This window comes from Helianthus annuus, chromosome 8 (assembly GCF_002127325.2).
Source record: "Helianthus annuus cultivar XRQ/B chromosome 8, HanXRQr2.0-SUNRISE, whole genome shotgun sequence".
NCBI lineage: Eukaryota > Viridiplantae > Streptophyta > Magnoliopsida > Asterales > Asteraceae > Helianthus > Helianthus annuus.
This window is the reverse complement of record NC_035440.2, coordinates 18,698,181-18,713,178: the sequence shown is the minus strand read 5'-3', so window position 1 is coordinate 18,713,178 and position 14,998 is coordinate 18,698,181. Positions and strand designations below refer to the sequence as shown.

General features: G+C 37.7%; 1 protein-coding gene across 1 annotated transcript; it reads right to left on the bottom strand.

Moving 5' to 3' along the window:
- Positions 1 to 11,731: 11,731 nt before the first annotated feature.
- LOC110899707 (probable disease resistance protein RF45) lies at positions 11,732 to 14,533 on the bottom strand. The gene has a single exon (XM_022146603.2). It carries the CDS (start codon positions 14,531 to 14,533, stop codon positions 11,732 to 11,734), a length of 2,802 nt encoding a protein of 933 aa, XP_022002295.1.
- Positions 14,534 to 14,998: the final 465 nt, after the last annotated feature.

Here is a 14,998-nt window from a genome sequence, read left to right as displayed (position 1 = left end):
TGTTATGTTTGACCTAACTCGTTTCGAGAAAAAAAATGTCGAAACGTAGACACCCTTAAATTTATACGGATACGTACATAAAAATATGCATAGAAAAATAGGTTGTTTAAGTAAAAAAATTATATGTGTAAATAAAAGAAATTAACGAAGGAAATTTAAATTAGTATAGAGTTAGGTGCTAAAAATGTCAATTGTTAAAGTGAAAGAATAGTAAAGTTAAATAAGGGGCTAAAATTGATTACTCTAAAAATGGAGGAGCCGTAGCAAAGCTAAAGGACTTGAAATGTAATAATGTAAAAGTTTAGGGGGTGAAGGCAAAGCCGGTGGGAAACCCACCGACTTTGTCCTTTAAGATGTTATACAGTATCAGTTTGATCGTTACACATGTTTCACTCAAAACAATCACAACAAGACACATGGCGAAATTTGAGCCAAGTGGTGCGTATGCCGTTAACTTTGCGTCAGTTATGGCATGTGTCAGTGTGTTAGTTTTTAGTCTAAATGGTGCCAAAGTGGTAGTACTTTTGCGCCAATGCTTAATGCAAAAGTGGCTAAAGTTTGAGCAAAGTTGTTCCACATGTCTAGTATTGATTGGTTTTCCTTCTAATAAATGATTTTTTGGTGGTCAATAATCTGATAAATTTTTAAAAAATGTTCTAGTGGTAGTTAGGCCTGACAAAACTAACCCATTAATCTCATTTTGGGTCCTAATGGGTTATAATAACAACTTTCTGGGTTGTTTTGGGTTTAGCGTTTAACTTTGATGGGTCAAAATGGGTTAAAATGATATGATGAAAAGGCAAGAACGGGTCAGTGCGGGTCAAGAGAAAAAATGAATGGGTGAAACTGGGTGAAACAGGTAAACATTTTGGTCTAATTTCTTCAAACTTTACATCGATCTCAGGGGTGTTTTGGGCTAGCTTATTTTAGAGTAACTTATGACTTATTGACTTATAAAAGGGTAAGGTTATTGTAAAAAAAGTTAAAATGTGAGAAAGGTGAGAAATATTGTGGAGATGACATGTGTCTTAAATCTAAATTAATTCAAAAGGGTAAACAAATAATTTTATCATTAATTCAATTAATTAAAAACTTCCCATAACCGCAACCTTAATTATAGGAAGTGGATTTTTTTAAAAGATCTCTATAAACACCATTCAACAAGTATATAACACCATTCAGCAAAGTATATAACACCATTCAGTAAGTATATAACACAATTCAGCAAGTATATAACACCATTCAGCAAGTATATAACACCATTCAGTAAGTATATAACACCATTCAGCAAGTATATAACACAATTCAGTAAGTATATAACACCATTCAGCAAGTATATAACACAATTCAGTAAGTATATAACACCATTCATGGACTAAACATCTGATCGAAACATATTTTATTCTCTATATAAGTATAGCAATATGGTACTCATATTAAAGATAAAAAACGCTCGTTATTATGGTATATTTTTTTTTAAAAAAAAGTTACGTAAAAAGTTATTGACGTTTAAAAAAGACGGGGGAAGTTACATGTGCATTAATGTTAGTTTCTTAATTGAAAAATGTTAAATTTACCTATATACCATTAATCTAGAAAATTGATATGTTTAATAGTAAACATTATTTACAATTTTGCCATTATGATCTCAACCATTAGATCAAAGATCTAATGGTGTAGATTGTTTCTTACCTTTCTCACAAAAAACCTTTTTTTTACAGGAACCTCTACCATAAAAGTTAATAAGTTTTTTTTTTTTTTTTTGTAGGGTTTAGATTAACTTATTTAAAAAGGTTTTGTGTGTTGAGAAGTTAGAATTTCCAACTTCTCACTTATGACTTATTTCTTGAGAAAGAATCCCAAACACCAATGTGCTCTACTTTTTTCCTCAATTTGTTGCTATAATCTCAGAAAATATGCTCTATTTTTTCCCTCTGAAAACCCTTGCACACCAACTGTTTGTTGTTGAATTGCCTAAATGAAAATGAACGTGTTTTTATAATCAATTTTCGTCAAATCTTCTCTAGTTTGTCGTTAAGTTTGTTGGTAAATTATATTTGAGTATTTTGAGTAGATAAAATTATAAAAGGTCATAAACTTCTTGATGTTTAAACGATTAAATTACTACATAGTATAGTCCTATGAATAATGTTGCAACCTTATTCATATTGACTTGCTTTTTGTTCATCTTAAACCCAATCAAAACTGTTTAAAAAGCTTAAATGAGGAGTTGAAAATGAGTATCAATCTGAGGATTTTTTAAAATGTTTTTATCTGCAGAAAAATCGCAGCAAAGTGCAGAATTTTCCTAGGCGATACAACCACTTATTGTTCTTCAATATTATGTTGCTTATTGTTCTTCAATATTATGTTACTGTTTTATTTTTTATTTTTGTTATGGGTCGACATCACCTAATACTTTTAACGACACAAATGACAACGTGTAAGTTGTAAGTCCTTTTAACAACAAAAGTCTTTTCCTAAACCAACCCGACCGACCCGAAACCCATTCCAACCCGAACCTGTTTCAACCTGAACCCATTCCGACTTGAACCTGTTTCAACCTGAACCAAAACAACCCTTGTTTAGGATCGAGCCGTTCCGGCTAACGATCGGGTCGACTCATGGGTCAAAACAGGGTCGGATCGGGTCATGGGTCAAATGTATTAGTTCAGGTCATGGTTTTAAAAAACAGTTGAGGCGTGCGCCTTGAGGTGAAACACCCAAAAAACGAGTCTAAGGCGCCTCATGGGGTTTATAAAGGCTGCGCCTAAGGGGTTTTTGATATTTGTTTTTGATGTTTTTAACTTTTTGTGTCAATTTCAAATAATTTATGTCTTTTTTATGTGTGTTTTTGATGATTTTGATGATGAATTTAGCTAATATTATTATTTTTGCAAGATATATAATTTTTTTTAATTCGGCCTCGGGCTTACGCCTCGGTTCGCCTCGAGGCTTATGCCTCGTGAGGCGAAGGGAAAACGCCTCGAAACTTGTTTCCGTTCTTTTAAACCTTGGTTCGGCTCAGAATTGCCCCTATACATAATCAATTTGGGACTTGCTAATTACTTCAGTTTGACCTAAAAAAAGTTAAGAACTAGTAACTGGACTTTTATGGTCAAATGGACTCATATACAATTTCACACTTATTTTAATGTTCTAGATTTCTTTCAAACGGAGCATGGTTTGACTTTGTAGGTCAAATATATTAGCATCAAGTTTATTGAGTTCATTTACCTGTGTGACTTGTTTGACCCATTTGACTTCGTAGAGATAAAGTCAACCTGAATCTGCCCATTTGTTAGTGAAATATGGATTGAAATTGCTACCTGCGAGGGATGGTTAATCATGCATCATGTGGTGGCGTTGATAGCTGAAAGACAAGGGGGTACATGCGCTAATCGGCTTTTGTCCCAATTACTGAGTGTTATGTGCCTTATGTCCAAGGCTTGATGCAAAACTACTACCGAGCCGGAGGTCTCCCTGGAAGTAGCCTCTCTATTTCTACAGGGTAGAGGTAAGGCTGTCTACATCTTACCCTCCTGAGACCCTACCTTAACTTTGTTATTGATGGGATATATTGAGTATGATGATGATGATTCTAGTTGGTATGTTCAGTATGCTTACAATAACAACCTTGTTTCAACAGTATAACATTTTTTATATCATATTGGGTTTCTTTGCACTAAAATACAATTTGGGTGACCCGCTTGCCGAAAACCCATTCCAACCCGAACCTGTTTCAACCTAAACCCGTTCTGACTTGAACCTGTTTCAACCTGAACCAATACTAATACGTTTAAACAATAAACCTATTATCTAAATTACTTAGACTAATCTCCTCCAAACCACCCCTATAGAGATTACCGTACCACCCTCATACTTCCATATTTTATCCGTTTTGATCCTTCACATTGGTATTGTTACGTTTTTCACACTCCCTCTCAATACCAATGTTCTTCGTTCCTAAGCTTGATCGAAACTCCATTAACTTTATCTTCGAAAGACTCTTTGTTAAAACATCATCTTTATGTAAGTTGGTATCTATGTACATGTCACGACCCCCGACCCTACCCTGGACGGGAGCCGCGAACAATCGAGTGGTACCGGTGGTTATTTTGAAAAGTATTGCAGCGGAAATTTCATCAGGACCGCGAGTTAGGAAAATATCAAAGTTTAGAAAACACCGGATTTTATTTATTAAATAGATGGGATAAAACCTTGTTTTGAAAGGTAGCTTTAATATAGAATAAATCCGATTGCATAAAACAACTTTTCTTAATTTAATTTAATTGATAAAATGAGCCACTTCTATAAGCCTTGTTGGTGCCGCATCATCACCCTTATTCCAATCTACAGTAATTACCTGAAACGCGTTTTAAAAAGATTTGGTCAGCAGGAAATACTGGTGAGTTCATTCATTTTTATACAAAACGACACACTGTTATAATGTATAGTATTAAGGGCGATTACAATATTTATATATCAACCAATTACCCAACGGTATTTGCCACTCGATTCGTTTCTGTAACTATGGTCATATCACCCATTGGCTAACCCGTTGTCCAATGGTGACGGTTATCAAGTAATGTATACAAAACCCCACATACCGGCTGTAATTGAAGACTACAAAGACTTAATCCCTGTAATTATAACTTTGAAACCAAACATGATTTTGAAAGCAATTTTGGTAAAAAGAGAATGACTCACAAACTGTGAGGAAAGAGAATGGACTCACCTCATAAGCATGCAGTATTGATTTAACAAGCTTCTTAATTCTACTCCTTCTGATAATTAAGCATATACTTTATGGTTTTGAACCTTCTGATGATTAAGCATCCATTTTGATTGTAAGAGTATGGTGTAGAGTTTCGGGTAGTTAAACATTTAGTTTAACAGAGTGGAATACGTATTAGTGCAAAACCACATCAAACCTAACGATGGTCACGAGATTCGAACCTTAACGAATTTCACAAAGTATAGTCTTATTAGACAACACTTTGGCATCCGTTTAACGAACTCACAAAGTGTAGCACTTTGGCATCCATTAGTTGGTTCCTGAATCGATCGGACAGAATATCGCATCGGTGATTATTGGTTAGAACACCAACGTATAGAGAGAAGAAGAAAAGAAATGAGCAAAGGAAATGAATTCCTAGGCTTCCTATTTATAGGTAAGAAGTATGAAATTTCTAGGAAGTTTCCTATAGCTTTCTAGGAAGTTACCTATACATTTTCTAGGAAACTTCCTACCTAAATATATATCCTCTTACACCTTCCTAGCACCTTCCTTTGATATTATCTATTTCATATATTTTTATTTTTCATGTATATCTATCTAGATGTTTAGTTAATCTTATTTAGCTTAATTAATCTTGTTTAGCTTAATTAATCTTGCTTAGCTTAAATAAATTTTGCTTAACGGATTAATAAATCTTAATTAATCTTAATTAACCTTTCTTAACTTAATTAATTAATTAACTACTTAACTAATTAATTTATCTTAACTCTTATAATTTGCTTAGTTGATTACTTAACTTAATTAGCAGATTAATTAATCTACTCAACTAGCTTAACTGCTAAGTTTCCTTAACAACTGAGTGTACGTAATTGGTAAGTTTACTAAGTTTATTTAACTACTAAGTTTACTTAGTTGCTAAGTATTCTAGCAGCTCCCTGATTACGAATTCTAATTTCGAGACATAATGGAACTTGTATTAGTGTAGTAACTCAATTCAACTTTAACGATAATCACGAGATCGAAACCCTCACAATAAATGACAAAGTATAGCCAGATATTGGCAGCACTTAAACATCCATTGGATCGGTTTTAATCGATCGGATAAAGTATCGTACCAGTGATTAGAGTTATTACCCTAATAACGGGCAGAGTTTCGGGATTTAGAGGGTATAACCCCGAGCTACTATTTACTATAATAAAAGCTGAAGGAAAGAAAAGAATTGAGCAGTTTGAAATCTAGCAGTGATCGAGCTATTACCCTGTTATCGCGGCAGAATTTCGTGCTGTGTGTTTTGTAGTAAACAGACGATATCTCAGTGTACGAAGCGAGTTTTTACGTCGAACCAACGCCGAATTTCAAGTGCCAAACTCCCCTATTTATACTGGAAAAACAGCTCCCTCGCGTGGCGCGAGGGGCTGTCGCGTGGCGCAAGGGGTACCCCCTAGCATAGGGTAGCCCCGTGTCTCAGTAGCTTGGGTGAGTCGACATAATGATAAAATTCGATTTCTACGAAAAACTGTGTTGATAATATCAACTAGGGTTTACCCCCCCTCAGTTTTAGGGGCTCTGATCCTGATTCCAACTGTTCTGAAAATTTTAGGGGTCATGCAATACTACTTGGGGGTTTCAATTAGGGTTTCCTATTAGACATAATAGAATAAGAAAAGGTAATTTTAGATGAGAGTTGTTACAGTACACAAGATCAGTATCACCATTTAACACCTTTTCTCGAACAAAATGGTAATGTACTTCTACTTGTTTAGTTCGCGCATGAAACGTCGGATTTTCCGCAAGCTGAATTGCAGATTTGTTGTCACAGTATACCTTTACTTTGTAATCAACTTTCTGACCCAATTCTTCTACCAACCGAACCACCCAAGTCACCTCTTGGGCTGCCATCGCGGATGCCCGATATTCTGCTTCAGTGGTTGATAGGGACACCGTGGCTTGACGTTTACTACACCATGATACCATACTACTTCCAATGAAGAATACGTAACCAGTTGTCGATCTTTGATATTCGGATCTCCTGCATAGTCCGCATCGTAAAATCCATTTAACTCTATACTCGACTCCCTCTTGAACTCTATTCCTAAACCGATCGAATTCTTCACATATCTCAAAACTCTTCGAGCAGCAAACAAGTGAGGTCGGCGTGGTTTTTGCATGAACCGACTCAAGACTCCAACCGCAAATGCGATGTCGGGTCGTGTCAACGTCAAATATATGAGACTTCCGATGATTTGCCGATACTCTGTTGGATTTTCAAGTTCTTGCCCTTCCTTCTCGTACATCTTTGCATTCGTATCCATTGGCGTTGTTGCCGGCTTCGAGTCTAACATATTGAACCGTTGTAGTAATCCAACTGTATACTTTCTCTGATGTAAAAGCAAATTGGACTTTCCATATTCTATCTCCAAACCTAGAAAGTGGCTTAACCTTCCAAGATCTTTAATTCTGAACCGAACAGAGAGATTTTTTCGAAGTTGAGCGATTTCTTCATTCCAATTTCTGGATATTATCAAGTCGTCTACATATATTAATACCACTGCTATACTTGTTCCAGCCCGTTTTACAAACAAACTCGCATCGGCTACTGAATTCGTAAACCCACAATGTTCAAGGAATTTGCCAATTTTTCCATACCATGCGCGTGAGGATTGTTTTAAGCCGTATAATGCTTTCTTGAGCTTGCACACATAACCGAATTGCGCCTTTTCTTCGAATCCAATTGGTTGTTCCATAAAAATAGTGTGATTTAGATCTCCGTAAAGGAAAGCGTTGTTTACATCCATTTGATTAAGGCTCCACCTCAAGCTTGTCGCTAAAGCTATCAAGACTCTTACCGTTATCATCTTTGCTACGGGACTGAACGTCTCATCATAATCGAGTCTGTATTCTTGCGAAAAACCTCTTGCCACTAAACGGGCTTTATAACGATCAATTGTGCCATCCGCTTTTCGTTTGAGCTTGTAAATCCATTTACAACTTACCAGTTTAACTCCCTCTGGTTTCGAAACCAACTCCCATGTTTCATTACTTTTTAATGCTTCGATTTCCTGCTCCATAGCTGCTACCCATTCATGTTTTTCACAGGCTTCATGGTAATTTTCTGGTTCTCAAATTACTTCTTCGGTAGTTACAACATTCGCATATCGCTGGTTTGCTCGGCGTTCACGAGTTGATCGTCTGGGTTGCGTCTCTGCCACATTCTCTTGGCCACCTTCTTGAGTCACTTCGACTTCTGATTCAGGATGAACAACTTGTTCGTCATTCTCTTCCTCGTCATCCTCGGACCATTCGAACTTTATTCTGGCCGTTTCTAAATCGATTTTTAGCTGTTCACTATCCGGTAAGATCTCTTTGTTTACAGACCACCAAGATGAATTTTCATCAAAGACAACACTCCAAGACACATAACTTCTTCTAGAGTTCGGGTCACAACACTTCCAACCCTTTCTTTCATGATCATACCCGACAAAGATGTACCTAACAACTTTCTTTTCTAACTTGTGACGTAAGTGGCTCGGTACAAACACGTAGCATACACAACCAAAAACCTTAAAGTAACTTATACTTGGTTTAATTTTGTATAATAATTCAAACGGAGTTACATACCCAAGGCCTTGTTGAGGCAGACGATTAATCACATATGCTGCTGTAGACATCGCTTCTACCCAAAATCGACCCGGTACGTTTTTGTCATGAAGCATACTACCACATACCTCGGCGAGATGACAGTTTTTACGTTCTGATACACCGTTCTGTTGTGGTGTGTTCGAACACGTTAACTGTCGTTTGATATTGCACGCCTTTAGATAATCATTAAATTCCCGTGATGTATATTCTCCACCATTGATCGTAGCATTCGTATTTCTAACCCAACATCTCGTTCTGCCTCTTGTTTGAATTCCTTAAAGTTGAGTATGGCTTTGGATTTTTCTTTCATAAATGCTACCCAAACGAACCGAGTATAATCATCTATAAACGTAATCATATACTCCATACCTCCCATAGATTTTTGCTTAACTGGACCGAACACATCGGTGTGAATCAACTCGAGCGGTTGAGACATCTTCTGTTTAGACTTATCAAAGGGTAGCTGATGAGCTTTACCAAATTGACATCCTCCACATACCATTTTCTTGGAGACTTCTAACTTTGGTAGACCATTCACAACTTCTTTCATGGCCATTAACTCTAGTTTATCATACGCAACAAGACCAAGTCTCTAGTGCCACAAATCAGTGCTATTATGGTTCCTTGTTTTCTCAATATATGCTGATTCTGCAGAGAGAACATACACCGTGTCTTTACGCTGCCCTTGCAGGATTGGTTTTGATTTTGTTTCGAAATTGTCAAAGACCTTCACGTCATGAGGCCCTAATAGAACATAGTTTCCCGTTTCAGTTATTTGTGGAACTGAAATTAAATTCTTTTTCATTCCGGGTACATGGTATACACTTTCGAGGGTTAAATCTGATCAAGCTTTTTGATTCGGGAACCTTACATCTCCAATACTCGATATCCGATGTCTCGAGTTATCTGCTATGACAACTACACGATTACCTTCATATTATTTAGGGTTAGATAGCTTACTTTTATCTCCGGTTAGGTGGTTGGAGCATCCATAGTCCATAATCCAGTCATCAAGTTTGTTTGCCTGATCCTCCACCGTAACAGTTAATGCCGTTACCACCTCTCCTTGAGCGAGAAAAGCCTTAGCATCCCAGCCTTTTTCATCTTCGACCCCGACGCTATTCCCTTCTTCTTGTTTCTTGTCTCGACAATCTTTGGCTATGTGGCCTTTACGACCACAGTTGTAACATTTATACGGAAACCGCTTGTTACTACTGCTTGGTTTCTTTTCGTCTGACTTATCATCCTTGTCATGGTTCTTTTTCTCCCAGCCACCTTTCTTCGCTTTATCATTGTATCGACTTTGATTCTTCCTAGCCCGAGCCTTTTCCTTCCCTTTCTCCATATATAGTGCTTCGGCTTCAGTCTTTACGGTCACTCCGACGAGTTGCTTTGCTAAGGCTTCTTGACTAGCTAGAAGGTTTTCAAACTCGGTTAGCGTAGGTTGATTTGGCCAGCCTTGAATGGCTGTGACAAAGGATCTATATTCAGCTTTCAAACCATGGATAATTATTCTCTTCATCCGTGGTTCACCATTTTTGATTGCGGGTCTAACTCCCCTATTTCCCGGCAAAGAGTCTTTACTTTCCTAAAGTATTGTGGAATCGACAACTCACCTTGAGATAATGACATGAGCTCGCTTTTGAGTAGTTGGAGTCTCGTATCATTCTTCTTTGAGAAGAGGTTTGCTAGAGTATCCCAAGCCAGCTTTGGAAACTCGGTTTCTTGAAAATACTCAAGCATCTCTTCATCAACTGTCGTCTTCAAGATGAACATTGCTCGTCCTGCCTTCACATGCCATTTATGAATCGTACCATTCGTATCGATCCTGGGAACCTGCGTTTCTGAGCCGCCTACAACTTCCCATAGATCTTGTCCCTGAAGATACGACTTTATACATGTTGCCCAAGTCGTGTAGTTTGACTGATTCAGTTTCTTAATCCCACTGACTACTTGAAATTCTGCCATGGAGAATTCTTGAGAGTATTCTTCGTGTTCTTCTTGGTTTCGTTGAATGATCACAGCCTCTGACCGGTTTCTTTACTTCCTTCGATCGTGGCTTCTTGAAGACTGAGTCAATCGGATTTCTTTCCCCTGCGATGAACCTTCTTCTTTTGTTCCCAAGATTCGTTTGTTGCTCTGATACCAGTTGTTGAAACTGGGACGATCAAGAACAAACAAACTAACACAATTTGATCACAACGATCCACACTTTTTACTAATAAAAAAAACTGGATTACAAGTGTATAAAATAAAGAAACAAACTCAGCTATTTATAACCTAAATAACTTGACTAACAAGGAAACTTGACTAACAAGAAAACTTGACTAACAAGGAACTAATCCTGACCCAATACTAATACGTTTAAACAATAAACCTATTATCTAAATTACTTAGACTAATCTCCTCCGAACCACCCCTATAGAGATTACCGTACCACCCTCATACTTTCGTATTTTATCCGTTTTGATCCTTCACATTGGTATTGTTATGTTTTTCACAGTTACAACATCTATAATAGCTTGCTTGATGTCAATTAGGCCTGGCAAAATAAGCTTATCCTTTCCATTTTGGGTTGATATGGGCATTTTAAATTTTAAGATGGGTTAATTGGCATAATTGGCCGAAGGTTGTGAAAAACAGTCAGAGGCGGGTTGCTCAACCGTTGAACCCAAATTTCCACATTTGCAAGTAGATTTTCTTTATAAAAAGGGTTGATAATGGTTTTTCTCATTTAAGAGTTTTATCAACTTTCTCTTGAAGAGTGTTCTCTTCTATATTTTGTGTTTCTGCCTCATGGAACTTTGATGTTTCTTGATTTTCCCTACTTACCACTTGTTTTTCTCTTGCATTTCTGTGATTCTTCTTGATAAAAGCAATGCCCTTAAAAACAAAATCATTTTATTTATCCCTTGGTAGCAAATTTTCTTTGCTATCATCTCTTACATTGTGGTCATGTCATTATATTTCTTTTTCTTCACCACTTTAATACGAAAATCAAACATGTACCACATAACTTCGAATGACATTTTCATGTCCTGATGGCGAATTACCTAAAACCAAATAAAAAAGGTACAAAAACATATAAACAAATCAGTAGGAATTTATGCTATTCTGCTAACTGTATTTATGGGCACCAGATGAATAGAACATTAGAAATGCATATGAGATAGAATATTAGTGCATAGCATGAGTACAAACATTTTAGTACTAAGCAGTTTGTCTATGGCTAATCTCTATTTGCTACAGAGGCTCAAAGCTATCAGATACAACTTGGGTTTGGACTCTTTCAAGGGTAGGTCAAGATAGATAAAGGTTCGGTTTACTAGTGGGACCGTTACTCAGCCGTTCTATTCATTTTCCACAATCTTGGTGTGTTTCTTCTTTTTCTTTCGAGTACCAGAAACAAACTGCTTTGGCATATTTGTCAAGATCAAATTCTCAAAACTCTGTATCTGCAGCAAGGTTACAGGAATCTCCTCTAGCTCTCTACAACACCTAATGTCTAAGGTATGTAGATTCGGCATTGTTCCACCATGTGCGGTCCAAATTTTTAACCTTTCCAGCTTCCAAAGCTTCAGAACTTGGAGCGCAGGGAATCCGTTTTCCGGACAACACATTTCTTCTCCCACATAAGATGCAGCTAAAAGCCTCAGGACAATCAAGCTCGGCAGCTGAGATAGTGTCGGCATGGGATCTTTTTCTAGATGCGAGACTGATAAAGTAAGAACTTTGAGTGCAGGTGGCATCTGGTACCAATCAATAGATTTGTGTAAACTTCCTAATAAGTACAGTTGAGAGAGATTTACAAGACTCGAGAAAGGTTTAACGATGAGCTCTGAAGGCCGGCCCATTTTGTCCTTGGACCTCAATCTTAGAGACGGAAGGCTAGACAGTGATGAAATCCACAAACCGATTTCTTCATAGGAGGATGAATGGCATGTTGTCGTAGTGGTGGTCGTTGTTGCCGTTGTGATGGTCGTTGTTTTTACCGTTGAGGATGACTGCCTTGTCAGATCAAGTTTTCGTAGGTTGGTCATTCTGCTCAAAGTTAAACCAATCTTTCTTGCGATCTTCTCGTCTACGAACAAACCCCATAGAGTTTGGAGCTGGCTCGGAGCTCTATGTCTGGTTGACTGCACAGGTATATCTAGACGAACTCCGTTCAGACAAAGATGTCGGAGATGCTTCATATTCCATATAGAACTTGGGAGCGCTGTGATATGTGTGTGCTTGATGTCAAGTGTTTCAAGGTAGAGCAAATCACCAAGTGAAGACGGAAGAGTGTCTAAGAAAGTCCATCGCAATCCTAAATACCTCAAGTGATATAAGCTCCCCAGATTCTCCGGTAGCTGTGGTCGATAAACACCCTCTAAATCAAGCACCCTGAGCAATCCAAAACCTCTTACTCCAATGATTCTTTCTAAAAATGTTCCTACTTCTTCTGCAGGCGTATCTTTCTTTCTTCCATTGAAGGATATGTAGGACCGTAGATTCTGGTTGAAAGGTTTGGTAGATGGGTAGTCTTTGATATTGGTGTATTCAACCACCCGGCGAACTCCAAATCGAGGTTCTGTTGTTGCATTTGGATTTTCGTCCGACGTTTGGTGGAGGTGGAAGAGGCCTATTTCTACACCTTTCGGCATGAAGATGTCATATAGAACTCCAATCATTCTGCATCTTTTGGGAGTCCCATCAGATCGTCTTTTTGTTATTTCCACCATGTTTCTCTTCACAAGCTCTTCAAGATATCCTTCTACAATGTCCTCCAGAATAACCCCTTCTGATGGCTTTACATAACCCTCGGCAAGCCACAACCGAAACAACCTTCTCACAGGTATTTCAAATCCTTTTCGAAAAAGTCCCAAATAAAGAAAACATAGCTTAACGTGAGGCGTAAGATCATTGTAGCAGAAAGCTAAAATGTCAAACGAAGGTGATTTCGCTGCAAAATCATGTTGCTCAAAAACACTCAACCAATCTTCATACATCATTTTTCTAGTTGATAGCAATCCAGCAAGCATTATTATCCTTAGAGGGGTCCCTTTGCATCTTTCGGCTATTTTGTTCTTTAGATCCTCTATGACATCACCTGCGAATGGGATTCCTTTTACACCCCATACTTTCTTGATGAAAAACTTTAACCCATCTTCCATGTCTAGTGGTTTGAAATGATAATGGGTTGTTGCATCTGGAAATGAAGCAACTTCTTCATCAGGGGTGGTGATCACAACCCTACTTCCATTGTTTGTATCTGGCAACACGTCTTTTAGTTGTTTCAAGAGACCAGAACTTTTTACATCAATCACTACTATCAAGTACTTTTGACCCTTCAAGAACTCATTCAGCTTTACCATCAAGTCCTCATCTTTGAGTTTATCTTTCGCCTTCAAGCTGGTCACTTGTTGCAGTATAGTGATCATGAGATATCTAATCGAGCACTTTGTGGTGAGGATTACGAAAGCGTGACATGGAAACTTGTTCTTGACCTCTAACTTGTTGTATATCGTCTTCACATGAGCTGTTTTCCCTGTTCCAACCTCTCCAAATACCAAAATAATTTGAAGTGGTTTGCTATTGCTGGTTAACTGCTTCACCAACTTTTCAACATCTTTCTTGAAGATGGTTTCTTCCTTCTTTGGTGCATAATAACCATCGCTCTCTTGCCATGGCTGTTCATCGCGATTCATCGCATAAGAACCTTGAACAGGTGCCAGAGCCAATGAAGGTTTTCCTTCTTTCCATTCTTGAATTTCTTTGCTGATTCCATTCATCTTGGATTTGAGTCTGCGAACGTTCATAGAATCAACCATCTCATCTGGTACTTCTCTGCAAAGTTTGAACTTGTTCGCAGTGACGGATATCCGCTTCTTGACCAAACCCATATTTTTCAAGCGTGTTTCTGTGAGGGAAAAAGATTCTATGTCATCCTTCACGCGGTAGACTATGTCTAGAAACTTTAGTATCCATTCTGTAAGCACCTTGTCACCTTGTTCTTGATGTTCTACCTCATTTAAAATGCTTTGCATCTCCCTAAGCTCCATGACAACCCTTTCTACTTCATCTCTAACCTTTTTAAATATATTTGATTCTTCGATCCGTAAGTTTGTTAGGTTGTGTAGTACCACAGAGACAATGGCCTCAACAGCCATTTCTCTACAGTAGGTAGAGACAATAGTTTTTGGTGTGTGTGTGTGAATAGCATAACCAGTAAGTGAACTCTTATCTTTTTTAGATCCACTGATGGTCCTAGATCACTTTGGGCGGCCAAGATTCCATCTGTCACTATGATACTTTTATGCGGGTGTTAGGGTATTCAGGGACCCTAACTAGAGGTTAAGTATTTAGTTAGGTTAAACCAAGTTAGTTTAGAGTTTAACTCGGTTACTAGTGTGTTGTGCTTTAATGCGGGTGTTAGGGTATTCAGGGACCCTAACTGGCTCAGAAAAAGACCAATAATGTTACTGTCAGTATTTTTATGTTCCGGGTATAGTCCGGTTGTTTGGTTGGATAGTAATCCGTTAAAGTGCTTAACAAAGCTTTTAAGTGTCGTAAATACCATTTTTAGTGACACAACTTATTCCCCAAAGTGTCAGGAATATTTTCCTCATGTTTTG